Below are 14,697 nucleotides of genomic sequence, written 5' to 3' on the forward strand. Positions count from 1 at the left end.
AGGCAGGGAGGCAACCGGTGGAAGTTGAAAGCGGTGCGCAGGAGCGGCGCACGGACGAAGGACGCTTCTTATCGTAAAATGTGCGTGCGTGTATATAGAGCCTTTTCCTGCATGCGCACGAACACACGCACAGAGGCACACGCAGACATGCCCAGTGCTGGAAAACAATCAAATAAAGCCCTTGTATAAATAGGTTACATACAGTATTTTCGCTCCTTGTTTCGTAATTGACCCTGAAGCGTTAGTCATACACTAAAGTAAAACTCCAAGTACATGAGCTCAGTGGTGTAAAAACTCCACCGACGTTTCGAGATTTTTGAGCGTGCGAATAACAGAAGGTTGGTTTTTTTCCCGCCTGCCTTGCACTGAGGCGAAGGGTTTTGAGGACGCTGTTGTACTGGCCACCTGACGTAAGGAAGCGGAACAGGAGGTGACTCAGCAGCTGGTCACCTGATGGCCGCAGGGGTTCAGGCTCTGGGGTCACCGGGTACCTTCACCGCTGGCACTGTCATTACCACAGCTTACCTTTATCAAAGGGTGTCACCTACACACACTCTACCACACATTTTATTGCATTTATTTATTTAGCAGACACTTTTGTCCAAAGCGACTTCCGATGAACTCTATGCAGCGTTACCAGCCCAAACACCTTATTCACCGTGGTGACTTACACTGCTAGATACACTACTTACAATGGGTCACTCATCCATACATCAGTGGAACACACACACACACACACACACACACACTCTCTCCGTCACTCACACACTATGGGGGAACCTGAACAGAATGTCTTTGGACTGTGGGAGGAAACCAGAGCACCTGGATGAAACCCATACAGACAGGAGGAGAACATGCAAACTCCACAAAGATTGAGTGGAGATCAAACCCATGTCCTCTTGCACCACCCAGGCGCTGTGAGACAGTAGAGCTACTCGCTGTGTCACCCATATTATTCTTCAGCGCAACGGAAACATCCAGAAGAAACTGTCCTCTTTCAGTGTACAGCTACAGGTTCACGGACCCTTTTTCCAGGGGTAGATTGCCGATTTTTTTTTATTATTAGGAATTTCAACACCTTCAGCTCAGCAGAATGACTGCAGTGCAAAGGTGCACTTTACTGTCCGGGGCAACAGGATGGAGGCGACTGCCGGGCCGTGTTTTGGGCCCCGGTCCAGAACATGGTGCCGGGCCACGATGGCGAGTGTGAGAAATGCAGTGTGTTTGTGTGCGGAGCCCTAGCACGCGACGCGGTGCGCATTGATTCACACCGCTCTTTATATAAGATATACAGAGTGTGTTACATAAAAGTTACGGTGCAGCCATGAGCTCCGGCCCAGGGTGACCCCACCGTCCGGGCCCGAACCCGAACCGGAACCCGTGACCCCCACCGTGGGAAAGGCGCTCGTGTCACACACAGCACTTTCATTATTATAGAACACAATTTATGGTGCTCCTCGGTGGTTATACAACATTTCGTGTAATTATATAAGCGAGCCACATCGCGGACCAATGGGGTCACGTCCTGCGCGTCACGTGGTGCCGTGACAGACACACTCGGACACACACGCAGGGAGAACCAGGCGTACAGGCAGCGATACACACACTCTAAGTACTCGGCAGAGGAATTCCCGTGATAGGATCGCGCGTGGGTTCGCGTCCCGCGTTTCATCGACTCGTCCGTGGTTTTTTTTTTTTTTCTTTCTTTCTTTTCTCCCCCCCCTTCGGCTTCGGAGTCCGGCGGCGCGCGGAGCTCAACAACACTGACTGACTTGTGTGAAAGTAAACTGGTTACATAAATGTGTGTTTTTGGTTCGCGGGGGAAACGGCGCCCTTCGCTCCTGCTCGTACTTCTCCCAGTTCTCCCTCCGCCGTGAGGTAAAGTCGCTCGAGCCGCTTTTCTTTGTTTATCACTTTCGAATTATTTCTCTTCCTCCTCGGCTCGTCCGCGAACAGACACTTTGTTTGTGCTTTTTGGCGTTCTCCCCGCGAAATCCGCCACAACAATCAATGTAACCGTTTTCAAACCGGATGTTAACGAACTCGGACTCTCGGCCGTCCGTCGGGGGCGCGAGGGGGGACGCGGACCGAGGAGCGGGGGCCTCAGTCTCTGTCTGTTTGTTTCTTCGTTTGTTTGTTTGTTTGTTTTCGGAATGACACGCGGCGCGCGGCTGCCTCGCGATTTAGGCTCCTCGCTCCCGCCCCTGGGGCACCTGGAGCCCGACATGGAGCTCGCGCCGCGTCCCCTGTAGCGCGAGCCTATCCGTGTGTCTGTCTGCTTGCGCGCGGCCGCTGCGTCACCGTGGGCGCTGCGCTGTTTCCACGTCCGCGATGACACCGTGTTTCCGGCCCGATTGCGCGTCCCGTCGCCCCCGTCACTAGACCCGGGAGGCGCTTGTTTTTTTTTTTTTTTCCTCCTCCCCCCCCCTTTTTGTTTGTTTGTTTGTTTGTTTGTTTGTTTGTTTGTTTGTTTTGTTTCTGTTCCGCGGCTCGCTCGCTCGCTCCCCACACGGAAATCATGGAGACGGACACGCAGCGCCACGCGGGGAGCTTCCCGCGGCACGCGCTCTCGAACCCGGCCGCCGCCGGCCTGTGCCCGGAGATGCTGGAGGTGGCCGAGGAGGCGAGTCGCGCCGGGAACTTCGAGCTCGCCGCCGACATCTACGGCTCGCAGCTGGCGGAGCTGCAGCAGCCCGACCGGGGACTGTGTCTGCGCAGGGCGGACGCGCTCGTGCGCGCGGGACGCCTCCCCGACGCGCTCGACTCGTACTGCGCGGCCGCGCGCCTGCACGCGCTGCGGCCGGAGGAGCTCGCGCTGCTGGTGGAGAGCATCGCTCGGACCCTGCGCCACAAGGAGCCGCCTCCGCCGCCGGCCGCGTGCGCGGAGGACGAGGCGCCGGCGCTCGACCTCTTCTCGTGCCGCATGTGCGCGGCCCTGCTGTCGGAGCCCGCGACCCTGCGCTGCGGACACACCTTCTGCAAGCGGTGCCTGGAGGGCGACGAGGGGCGCGGCGGGGCGGGGGGCTGCGGCCGGTGCGCCGAGTGCGCGCAGGAGGGCCGCGCTCCCCCCGGCGGCTTCCGCGTGAACGTGGTGCTGAGCGCGCTGCTCGAGAAGTGGTTCGAGGCGGAGAGCCGCGCGCGCAGATTCTGCATGGAGGGCGAGCGGATGTGGCGGAAGAGGGAGCTGCCGGCGGCGCTGGACAAGTTCAACCGGGCGGCCGAGCTCGGTGAGTCTGTCGGTCGGCTCGCTGGCCGTTCGTCTCGTTTCTCCTCTCTCTCTCGGTGTGTGTGTGTGTGTGTGTGTGTGTGTGTGTGTGTGTGTGTGTGTTTCTCTCTTTCTTTCTTTACATCAAAATTAGTGAGGACAGTCCGGCGGCCGCGTTTTTGCGCTCATCTTTGTGTTCCCAAAATTAGCGGAGACTGCGTGACCTACTTTCGCGCGCGGGTGGCACGCGGACGCTAGAGGGCGCCGTCACGCGCGTCCCTTCCGGGCGCCCTACTTAGAGTCCTGCAAAGTGGCTCGCCCTCGTTTACCGCAGCAAGATGGCTACGTACCCTGGTAAACCGGTCCGGACGGTTCGGCGGAATGCCGAAAGGGACGACGTGTTCTGCGGAAACGCGCCTGTCGCCACCTGAGTAGTTCGGGTTTTGCGTTTTCGGGGGTCTCTGGACAGACTCTGTGCTTTTGTGTCTTTATTGCTAACGGGTCAGTTACAGAAGCTGCGGAGACTTCCGGAAGAGGGAGCCGCCGGGGGGCCTCGCCGGGCTCCTGTCCGTTCCTGTTGGTCTGGAACGTCCCAGGATGCCGCTGGGGTGCTCGGGGGGGGGGCCCAGAACACCCTGAGCGGTGCTGCGACACAGGAACGACACGTTTCCGCCAGGACCTTTAGGACTACTGGGTTGCCATGGAGATGCCTCCCCTCCCAGTGCTGTTGCTGACATGCATTCTCACATCTCGACCCAGATCGGCGGTGACGCGTTTGAACCCGGTCACTGGAGCCGTTCACCAGTTTCTTCATTGTCGTGACCTTAACGTGACCGTGTGCCACTGAGGCATTGATTAATCTCGAGGTATCGATCAATACGCAGGTGCTTCTTTGCCGGCCTCAGCCATGAAAGGATGCGTTTGCCAGCCGGAGTGTCTGAGTGGGATGTTTGTGGTGTAAAACCAGGGTACGGTAGCTGTAAACCAGCTGTGACCTGACACAACCCCCCCCTCGACTCCCCCTTACCTGCGTGGTCCATCCTGAGGCCCTGTAACCCACTTTCCTGCCAGTGGATTGGCTGCGGGGGGGTGCCGCCTGGACGTGCGGATGCTGTGATCCCTGTTAGCTATGGATTTGGGTCAGGAGGTTCCCTCCGCTGCCCCCTGCTGGTCGTCTGCCATCCGTTCACCACTTGGACAGGTGTTTTGGGACCTCCACGCGGCACAGGGTACGAGAGGTGGTAGAGCGAAGGAGATTCGTGCTGTACTGCAGAGCTGTGGGGGGGGGGGGGGGTGACCTTTTTTTCTCCAAAGTTATACTGTGTGTAAACAGCAAGGGGGGTCCCCGTCTCTCTGGCCACGCGCCCCGCATTGGGGCGCCCGCTTGGCTGAAGAGCGAGTGGAAATGTTGGCGGCGGCGCGCAGAGCACCGTATGTGTTTGGCGCACACCTCCCACGCAGGGACGGCTGCAGTCGGCCCCACATACGGTAAACAAATCTGTCTGCGGGAGCTCGGATCTGTTCGGCCCTGACTCACCCGCCTGCGCGGAGCCTGTTGAGGTTCGAACGGGGAGGAGGTGCTGCTGGGAGGACTGGCTGAGGGTGGATCTGCCACCTGCCAAGGGGTGGTGCCGGTCTTACCGTGGTACCGCAGAGCGAAAGGCAGCCCAGCGCGTACGCCGATTGACGTAACTGGGTCTTGATGGCAGAGCGCAGCGGGGGTGGGGCAGGGTGTTGAGCGACCTGTGGATCCTTTGGCCAACACGTAGAGTTGTGCTGCCGTGTCACATCACCTAATGCCATAATGTGAATTGCATTTTTACCCCGTTATACAACTGGGTAAATTATTTTTTCATTGTAGAAGTTTTCAGGGCAAGTATTTTGTTCGAGGGCACTACAGCATTAGGTGGGATTCGAACCTGCAACCTTTGGATCTTAAGGGGGCAACTCTAACCGTTGCATAATAAAAAAGTTTTCGATGGGAGAAATGGGTTTTGGGGCAGAGCACACAAAGTGCAGCAGTCATCACCTCCAAAAACACAGTAAACCCAAAACAAAGCTTCATATTAATAGTAATAATAATAATTGTCATGCAGTTCAATAGTTTGTGATTGTTTGCAAGTGCATGACAGTTATTGCCCTTCATAATTTTCGTTTTGTACAGTGTTTCATGTTGCTTTTGAAGGCACTATATAAGGTTGTTGTTGTTGTTGTTGTTATTGGACTGTCTAAAGTGTAACAAAAGCCCAGTATTAAGTGTACCATATGACAGCGTAGGTGTAAAACAGGACTGTCTAGGGAAGCTAAGTAGATGCTCTGTGTCCCCCCCCCCCCCCCCCCATGAGTTTTATGTTCTGATGGGGTGGGCGGGGCCACAGACACGTCCCATGGCACCTGTCCTTTTTATGACTGAACCTGTGGTTTCCGTACGATTATTAATGGACTTGTGGCGTCGCCGCAGCGCCCTCGGACTGTCGACTCATCACCCAGCGGGCGGAGCTCCTCATCGACATGCAGAACTACAGCCAGGCAGCGAAGGACGCGGACGGCGCCTGCCGACTCCGCCCACACCTGCCTCAGGTGAGTCCTGCGGAGCGGCGAGACGAGAGGCCGCCGTCCTGTCCTTGGACTCGAGCGCAGGGAGGAAAACGACCGTATTCCTGGCATCGTTTGGCACAAATAGACAGATTTCCATCAGAAACCCGGGTGTCCCCTGTTCACGTGCGCCGTCCTGCATTGCTGCTTATTGGACATTTGTCCATTTTGGTCCATTGAGACCACACCTGTGTGTGTAAAACACACGTACGCACATACATGCTGTGTCATGATAGTCGTGTTCTTTGTCTTTGACACCTGGGGCTGCCATATGTCCTGTGGCATAAGAGGATTAGGTGTCCACATGTCCCCGACTTTGTCACTTTGCCGTGACGCAGGGAGCCCTTGTCCTCTCGCCCGCAAAATTGGAGTAAAATTCCTTTTACGATGAGCTCCGAGTCTCAGCAACGTGGACACTAGAGAGAGGACGCCAGGACCCTGTGAGTCCACGTCCACAGACGTAGAACAAGGGCTTGAGCTCAGAAGGTTACAGTGTATCACAGGTGTGACCTTATGTGTCTGTCTCTAGTAACGTCCACAAAGTGTCCAGACGTCCCAGAGTTCCTCCGAGTTGTCACGTACGGTTTTCGGTTATGAGTGTTGGGGTTTTAAGCCACGGCGGTTGATGTCTGTGCACTCAAGAGTGGGCTGTACCGCGGTAACGCAGTGTGCCCCCCCCCCCAGGTGCACTACCTGAAGGCGACTGCCCTGAGCAAGGCGGGTCACAACGAGGAGGCTCTGCAGGAGTACTTCCTGTGTGTGGCGCTCAAGCCCGACTGGACCGCTGTCAAGACGGAAGCCCAGAAGGTACCGTGGTGCTGGACAGGGTGTCGGGGTTCAGTGTGCGCCAGTGCAACACTTAATAACACTTTACCAATGTTTATTTACTGGCATAATCACAATTTACATCATTTTTATACTGGTCCCCCCCCCACCAAAGTGATTCAAGGTTAAGATTTCTGTTCAGGTGTATTGCGGTTTATGAGTGAGATGCCAGTGGGGTAGCGGTTAGTCGCTGCTCCCTTTGGACTTGGAGGTGTCAGGTTCAAATCCCACCTCCTGCTCTAGCATCCTGAATCGATAGAGGAAAATTAATCCTGCTGTATACATAAGTACATCAGTGTAAATAGCTTAACGTTGTAAGTAGTTTTGGAGAAGTGTCAGAAGAATGAATAATTTAAATGTAATGGGCTCTTTGTGCCCCCCACCCCTCCCCTAGATGCTCAGCGAGATGTTCTCCTCCTTGTTCGAGAGGGACGCCTTGCCCACGTCGCTGCACCCCCACCAGTCCGGCCCGTCCGCCACGCGTCTCAAACCCCCCCTCCTCCTCGGGTCGGTCCAGCACGTCCCCCACGGTGCCGAGAGACAGGAGGCGGGCACCTCAAAGGTGAGGCCGCGCCCTCAGCGTGCCCCATTGGTCGGATGATGGGTGCCTGATGGACCCCTGTGCAGCAGCTCACCTCCCAAATCCCCTGGTTTCTCCAGGACTCCGTGTTCAGTGCCACCAAGAACGCCCCCCCTTCCCCCAGGGAGGGTCCCGCCCAGCTGCTGCCTTCGCTAAGTAAAGGTGAACCCCCCCTGGGTGAGGGGAAGACCCTGGTGTCGGTGCTGTCCTCGGCGCCCGGCTCCGCCCTCGGCCTGAAGAGGAAAAGCCCCGGCGATGTCCCCGGCTTTGCCCCACCCACCAAGCTCCTCCGACACCAGGGTACGGTCCTCACGCAAATGGCCGAGGACACAGGCGGGTCCCTATTCGGGGAAGCCTTGTGTGTGAGCCAATGAGAATGGATTTGAGGGGCGGGGGGTCCTTCATCGGTCTGGGTTAGGAGGACACGCTCGCGCGCACGCATCTCCGACGTCATGAGAAAACTGACTTGCCTGTGTGTCTCTTTCCCAGAGGGTGCCTCCTCATCACAGAGCCCCCCCACTCCCGTGGGGTCCTGGGTCGTGCCCCCCGAGCTACTGGACAGCGCAGACATGGAGTGTTCCCTCTGCATGAGGTGGGTCCTTCACTGTGGGGTTTTTTTTTTTTTTTTTAAACTCTTTGTTTTTCTGTCTCACTTTTCCCTCCAAAAGCGTGTAAAACAGTTCTACGCTGAGCCACTTACACTGGTTTACCCATTTATACAGTGGGATAATTTTGACTGTGCCGGTTCATGGTAAATACCTCGATCGAGGGTGGCGCTACAGGAGATGGGAGCTGAACGCAGGCGATAGCTGTAACCGCAGCGTCAACTGCAGCCCCGCGGTGCGAATGGATTGGTGTTTCCACGTGTATTGCGCCCATGAAAACCACGTATGAAGACCCCCATCTGTGTGCTGGACCCAGTGCGGTCGAACACTTTGCTCAGGGCACTTTGACCGGCCTGTTTGCTGAACCGTTGCGCCACCTGCTGTTGAAATGCAGTACTACACAAAGTCTGAATAAATACTAAAGAAAGCTCTCCTCTTGTCCTTGTTCTAGGCTGTTCTATGAGCCCGTCGCCACACCCTGTGGTCACACATTCTGCCTGAAGTGCCTGGAGCGGTGTCTGGACCACACTCCGAGCTGCCCGCTGTGCAAGGAGAACCTGTCGGAGGTGAGCGCAACCGTACCGCCCGTGCGCCGTTCCGCTGCGATCCCGCCGCGGTCCTATCGTTCCCCTCCCGCCTTCCTGACCGCCGGGTTCTGGGAGTCTGCAGGGCCTGCGAGAGTCGGTCCGACACCCGTTAACTTCCCTCTCTGCGGTGTATAGCAAAGGTACGCAAACAGATACATAAGGGAAATATTACTGCGCAGAGCGACTGCGTTTCACCTGAAGAGTCATTTCGTACCGTGTTTACATCATACGCCAGGCTCCAGATCTTTCTCATAAAACTGTTTCTTTGTTAGCATGTTTTTTTAAATGATTATTTTTCCCCAAAGATTACAATTTGTTTTCAGTTTCAGTGGCTTGTCTCCCCCCCCCCCCCCCCCCCCCCTTATTGAATCAGCCCCCGTGAGCCTCTGGGTGAGAAATCTGGTTGAAAACTTCCCCTATTGAACGGCTACTTATTTATTATGTTTTTCCGGATACATGCAGCAGCGTCACGAACGTTTGTGGTTCTCATCTGAACACCCCCCCCCAGCTGCTGCATCCTCATAGTGAAATGGGTGTGAACCAGTCAGTGGCACCATGGAAACACGTGATTTTAAAATAATGACACATCAATCCTCTTGCTAATCCCTTTGAAATGGGGATATAAAGTATATATGTAATGTGTGTGTGTGTGTGTGTATATTTCCATGCACCGGAGGAATGGAATGTGGAGTTGGAGGTGTTAACTGGAGACGGGAAGCATGAGGAAATAATCATATGTGACAGTATTAATATACGTCAGGCATTATGTGCGGTGCTGGGAAACTGTCGTCCTGTCTGTCTGGCAGGTTTTTCTCGTTTTTTTTAAGTGTGTGTGTGTGGTGTCGTCAGGAGAGTGATGAGGAATGGCCTGTTTGAGAACGTCGTGTTGCGCTGTCCTCGTTCTTGTCACCCGTGTCACGTATTCGTGAGGAGCGCGGACCTTTACCAGCGTCGCGGCTGCACTGCTGACGTCACCACCGCCACCGCGTCCCTCTGTGTCATTGCAGTACTTGGCCACCAGGGGGTACAACAAAACACTACTGATGGAGGAGGTGCTGCTGCGCTACCTGTCGGACGAGTTGGCCGAGAGGAAGAAGATTCACGAGGAGGAGATGAAGGAGCTGTCAAAGTGAGCACGGTGACCGCGTTGCGGTCTGCTGTACGGCATGGCCGAACCGGGCAGCGATCGTAATTGCGAACGGGTTCGAGACCCGTACGTGTAAAAACCATAGTAAGCGACATGCTGAATGTTGAATGCCTACGTTGATTTTCCTGAAAATTTTATTTACATACGGTACATGGTCACGTGAGTCGATAAATTTATAGTATTTTTGGTAGTTTATTAAGTGTATTTTACGTTAATAATTTTACGAATGTTCCTACGACCTCATTACATGAAACAAAAGGCCACACGCTGGACAGCGCTGCTGCACGTTGTTCCCTCACACTTGCCCTCGTGCAAACATTCCGGCTCCTCCTGGAGTTGACAGGCTTGAGTCGACCGGTTGTGCGTTTCGCTGCACTGGCTCGTCCTGTCACGTGAATGGCTGCGTTACCTAAAGATACAAGACGGTTTCGGTTTGTTTTAAATCGCAGCGTCTTACCTGGTTTCTAAAATGGACCATCGATTGCTGTTTACCCACCAAGCCCATAGGTGGCAGTAAAGGGCCCCCAGTCCATATAGTAATGTTGGACCGTCTTCGTTCAACTCACTTGCACAGTGTTTACCGCTCCTGTCCGGTGTCCCTGATCATCGCTGATGAGTAACCAGTTGAGGAACGGTGCGCGTGTTTATGGGAAGAACCGGACAATGATAAACATTGCAATTTGTGGGGTGGTGTATTTTTTTTTATTTTCCATTATATTCCCCAGAACAAGTTGATCTTTCTAATGCCTTTATCAAAGTATCCATAAATTAGTGGACAGGTGTGTGCTATTTTTAAATTTCTCTCTCTGTCTTTCGGTCTCTTCCTCTCTCGCTCTGGCTTGCAGCTTGAACCAGGAAGTGCCCATCTTCGTTTGCACCATGGCATTTCCCACAATCCCCTGCCCGCTGCACGTCTTCGAGCCGCGCTATCGCCTCATGATCCGGCGTTCCATGGAGACGGGAACCAAACAGTTCGGCATGTGCATCGCCGACGAGCTGAAGGGGTGCGTTTTGGCCGAGCGTCGCTCCGGCGTCCGCGGTCCGGCACGCTTGGCGTCGCCGCGGAGCTTGTGACGCGCCGTTGGCCTTTGTCTTCCCAGGTTCGCAGACTTCGGCTGCATGCTGCAGGTCCGAGACGTCAAGTTCTTCCCGGACGGACGCTCGGTGGTGGACACCATCGGCGTAGCGCGCTTCAAGGTGCTGAGCCACGGCCAGAGAGACGGCTACAACACGGCCAAGATCGAGTACCTGGAGGACAGGAAGGTGAGTCTGCGAGTGTAAAGTTTGGACACGTGGGGGAGGGTGTGAGGCTGCATGTGCGAACGATGAACGGGAGTGGGTGTGGTCCCCCTCTTTCCGTGGTTTCCCGGCACTGATCTGCATGGTCCCGCCCCCCAGGTGGAAGGGGAGGAGCTTGTGGAGCTGCTGAAGCTTCACGACTCGGTGTACGAACGAGCCACCGCCTGGTTTACTTCGCTCAAGGACAACATGAGGAACCAGATCCTCAGCCACTTCGGGGACCTGCCCAACAAGGACCCCGACCCACAGGTACCCCCCCCCCCCCCCCCCCCAGCCCTGCCCACAGAGTGACGGTACCCCTTTGGGGGGGGTTGTAGCGCTGCGTTTCCCGCTAACGTCTCCCGCTTCCCGTTCCCACCCACAGAGCAGCTCCAGCGGCCCGGCGTGGTGCTGGTGGCTCCTGGCCGTCCTTCCCCTGGAGAACCGGGCCCAGCTCAGCATCCTGGCCATGACATCACTGAAGGACCGTCTGCTCTCCATCCGTCGGGTCCTTGTCTACGTGACCCGCAAGAGGGCGCGGTGACGACACCTGGGGGGAGGGGCTCTATCCGACGTGTGTCATCATCACGAAGCCCTGACTGTGTGTGTGTGTGAAGTGAGTGAGACAGAGAGAGAGGGGTTGGTCCACGTTCCTTTTCCCATCTTTAATTTCTTTGGAACATCTGGAAGAAGCTGTTAGAATTTTGGGATTGGCTTCTGGGGTTTTCTACCTGGACAGGCAGGGGGAGGGGGTGCTCACTGGCAGGACCCAGTGGTTTGGTTCACCTGTTGGTTGGGTCCGGGTCCGGGTCCCCGGGGGCCTCAGCCTCCCTCGCGTCTTTAACACCAAGGGGCGTGTCGCTGCTGTCGGACACGACCGGAGTCCATCTGAGAAGGTGAGAGAGACCCCCGGAGCGCTCTTATTGGTTCGAACCCGCAGCTGACAGCGCCACCTGCTGGACAGTACATGACAGCTCGCGTGCCTGCGGCTCTCAGAACTGTGAAGGAAACTCTGGCTCCGGAGGCGGGTCTGCGGGGGAGCTGTCAGGATCCAATCCCTAAGGGTATTGCCCTGATCGCCTCTCGTATTTGCCTGGATCGCGTCGTAAAGGTCACGCCCTCATGGAGCAGCTCTCTTCACGGCCGCAAACGCCCCACTGTGTTCCACCTTTGAAAAGACCGTGCGGTCAGTGAACAGACGTGACCCTCAAGGTTTTGCGGGTGACGTGTCCGGCGTGAGATGAGATCGGGCCCCTCCCTTCAGCACGCGAAAGCAGGAGGAGACGTGTTCGGCGCACACTTTCCCCGTTGCACCCCAGGAAGCGCCGCATTTCGCCACTCCTGTCCGAACGGATCTAATAGGAAGCAGTGGACCGACACCCTGGGGTCATTTGACTGAAGGTTCGACTTTGCTCTTAGCCCACCGGGTGTGTCGCTGGGTCGCGGCCTTGAGCTTCGCCCTTTTGCCCTCGGATGGCACCGTCGGGATGTGCGGGTGCCAGTCGCCGGGTCTTGCATCGTTGCCTTATCCTTCTCGCATGTGGACCAGGTGACCGATCCGCTGTGGTCGCAACTCGCACCCCGACCGCGCCGAAGACCGAGGAGAAACCGTTCCCAAGGGTCTCCGTGGGGTGAACGGCGCCACCAACCTCCGCTGACCTCACGCGACCCTTCCGTAAGCTCCACGGTCACCGAGGGCGCAGCACCGGTTGGCGTTGTGGTCGAGCTCCGCCTGCACGGTGCCGAACATTAGAGATCAGAGTGTTTCGCAGGCGCTGTGTTTCTCCATTAGCAGAGGTAGCGGAATGCGAGTTTGTTCACGTTTTGACCTTTTTTTGTACGTCGCCGACGTCCTCATCTTTTTGTCTTATTGACCAACTGAAGTGATTGAACCCTTCTGTTGTTTGGAACAATGTACTATTGAGGCCTTTACATGTTTTCTGTACCGTGGTACCGGTCCATTTCCTCGCTATGCTCCTCACACAAAATGCTGCATTATTGTAGTATCTCAATGGTAAGAGAAGATATTTAATTTATTTTGTATTTGAAATAAAACATGTGAGAACAGAGTTGACCCGAGTGGTGCTGCTTCCTTGGCGTAAACGGGCCGCGAAAGTCGAGCGCCGCGGTGAAACGTGTTGCGTCCCCCGCTTGGGCCTGAACCGTTCTTCTCCTCTCACTCTGTGGGTCGTAGCGCGGTAAACCTGAGTAAGGAGCTTTTTCACGGCGAGGTCTCGAGCCGTCCTTTCGGGACCGTCGGGGAGGTACGCGGTTGTGCACGTGGACATGGAGCAGCGTGGGCTGCGAGAGCAAAGGGTACCGGTGCGCTGATTTTACATTGTTTAGCAGTTGTGGCCTCGCAGTCTTTACCGGTTCCGTCTCCTTCGCAGGCGCCGACCACGTGTGACCGTAAGCCGGTGACCTCAACCTCCCGCAGTGAGTTCCGACCCAAATGGAGGGATGACCTTTTTCTTTGACTAATTGCGTGTAACTCATGAAACTGGAGTGAAACATGGTGCGCAGTGCGGTCAGTACCGTAGGAAAGGGACACTGGTCCACAGGTGGGTATCTGGAGGTGATTTACTCACAAAGTACCACGTTTAGTCAGCACCCCGCCACCGTGCTGGGCGTTGACCGTAGCTGCTGCTGCGCTGTAGTGTTTGAAAGACCGGCGTTAATGGAGTTGACACCCCTCGAGCATTTGTGGGGACATGTGGGCCCACGTGTGTGGAGGTGGACAGTGGACATATGGACATGTGGCCTGATGCTGTTGGAGGAGTTTCCTCCTGCAACTTTGCTTTACTGCATGAAATAATCCTCATTTCTGAAGATCAGACACGTTGCAGCAACGGGACAAAACGGTGTAAATGTGGTGATTTCCTACATATTTGAATCGCTCATTTTCACTTTCTTCAGACTTAATTTCTCCCCGAAGGCCGTTTACTCGTTTGTCGCCCCTTGCTGCTCGGCGGCCGCTGCGACTCGCGCTCCTTACTTTCCAAATACATTACAGTAAACCACAGTGAAGTGCTTTCTTATTCATTCATAATATCAGTACAGTGATTGACATTTATTCATTTAACGGGCGCTTTTCTCCGAAGTGACGTACATCTCGGAGAAGCACAATTTGTACGTTACGTTAGGAGAAAGAGACGGAGTTGCAGATGTGTGATTCTTAAGTAAACCTGGTTTGTTTCTTTCCACTTTATGCACCGATGCTCATCTCACAAGCAGATGGATAAAACTCAAGACTGAAGAATCCTGATCACCTTCCTACACTTTTTTTTTTTTTTTTATAAGGCACACGTTTACATACAATACAGGAGTAGCAGCTGTGTAAAGGCTTATCTGAGGGTGATAAATGAAGTTACGACGCATGAACATTTACACCATACATGAGCTGGAGAGATCTTTGGCGAGGTGTGTCTGGAAGAGGTGAGTTTTCAGATCACAGACGGGGGTTCAGCAGTTCTGAGCGAGAGGGGGAGGTCGTCCCACCGCAACAGAACGAGAACCTTCGCGCTTTACCTTTCGTGCGAGGGACCGCCAAGCGAGCGGAAGTAGACGAGCGAAGGGGTCTGGCTGGGGTGTAGCGGTTGATCGAGTCCCGTGGATAGCGGGGAGCTGTTCAATAACCAGGGTCTTAAATTTGATCCGGGCGGCTATAGGAAGCCAGCGCAGAGGAACGAGTGGAGGAGATGCATGGGAGCGCTTTGGCAAGTCAGGCACAACTTGTACCGCGGTATTCTGTATCAGCTGTACAGGTCTGATGGCAGTAGCTGGAAGGCCACCCAGGAGAGAGTTGACGTGCCCAGATGGGACGTCACCATGGCCTGGAAAAGTAGTTGGGCAGAGTCAGGTTTCTCATTCATTTA

At 55.2% G+C, this 14,697-nt stretch overlaps 1 protein-coding gene across 1 annotated transcript; it reads left to right on the forward strand.

Moving 5' to 3' along the window:
• Positions 1-1,529: 1,529 nt before the first annotated feature.
• lonrf2 (LON peptidase N-terminal domain and ring finger 2) lies at positions 1,530-12,891 on the forward strand. The gene is made up of 12 exons (XM_029258001.1): positions 1,530-3,227; positions 5,667-5,785; positions 6,485-6,607; positions 7,020-7,187; positions 7,286-7,505; positions 7,695-7,797; positions 8,262-8,376; positions 9,405-9,526; positions 10,390-10,548; positions 10,645-10,807; positions 10,943-11,092; positions 11,208-12,891. Exons 1-12 carry the CDS (start codon positions 2,519-2,521, stop codon positions 11,364-11,366), a joined length of 2,310 nt encoding a protein of 769 aa, XP_029113834.1. The 5' UTR covers positions 1,530-2,518; the 3' UTR covers positions 11,367-12,891.
• The last annotated feature ends 1,806 nt before the right edge of the window (positions 12,892-14,697 follow it).

The sequence above is a fragment of the Scleropages formosus genome, chromosome 14 (genome assembly GCF_900964775.1).
Source record: "Scleropages formosus chromosome 14, fSclFor1.1, whole genome shotgun sequence".
NCBI classification, from domain to species: domain Eukaryota; kingdom Metazoa; phylum Chordata; class Actinopteri; order Osteoglossiformes; family Osteoglossidae; genus Scleropages; species Scleropages formosus.

What these genes read in the sequence shown, in the direction of transcription:
- lonrf2 (XM_029258001.1), top strand. Translation starts at nt 2,519, where the DNA reads ATGGAGACGGACACGCAGCGCCACGCGGGGAGCTTCCCGCGGCACGCG. An exon ending in TCCGCCCACACCTGCCTCAG is followed by an intron (nt 5,786 to 6,484) that starts GTGAGTCCTGCG and finishes CCCCCCCCCCAG; the next exon opens with GTGCACTACCTGAAGGCGAC. An exon ending in TCAAGACGGAAGCCCAGAAG is followed by an intron (nt 6,608 to 7,019) that starts GTACCGTGGTGC and finishes CCCCTCCCCTAG; the next exon opens with ATGCTCAGCGAGATGTTCTC.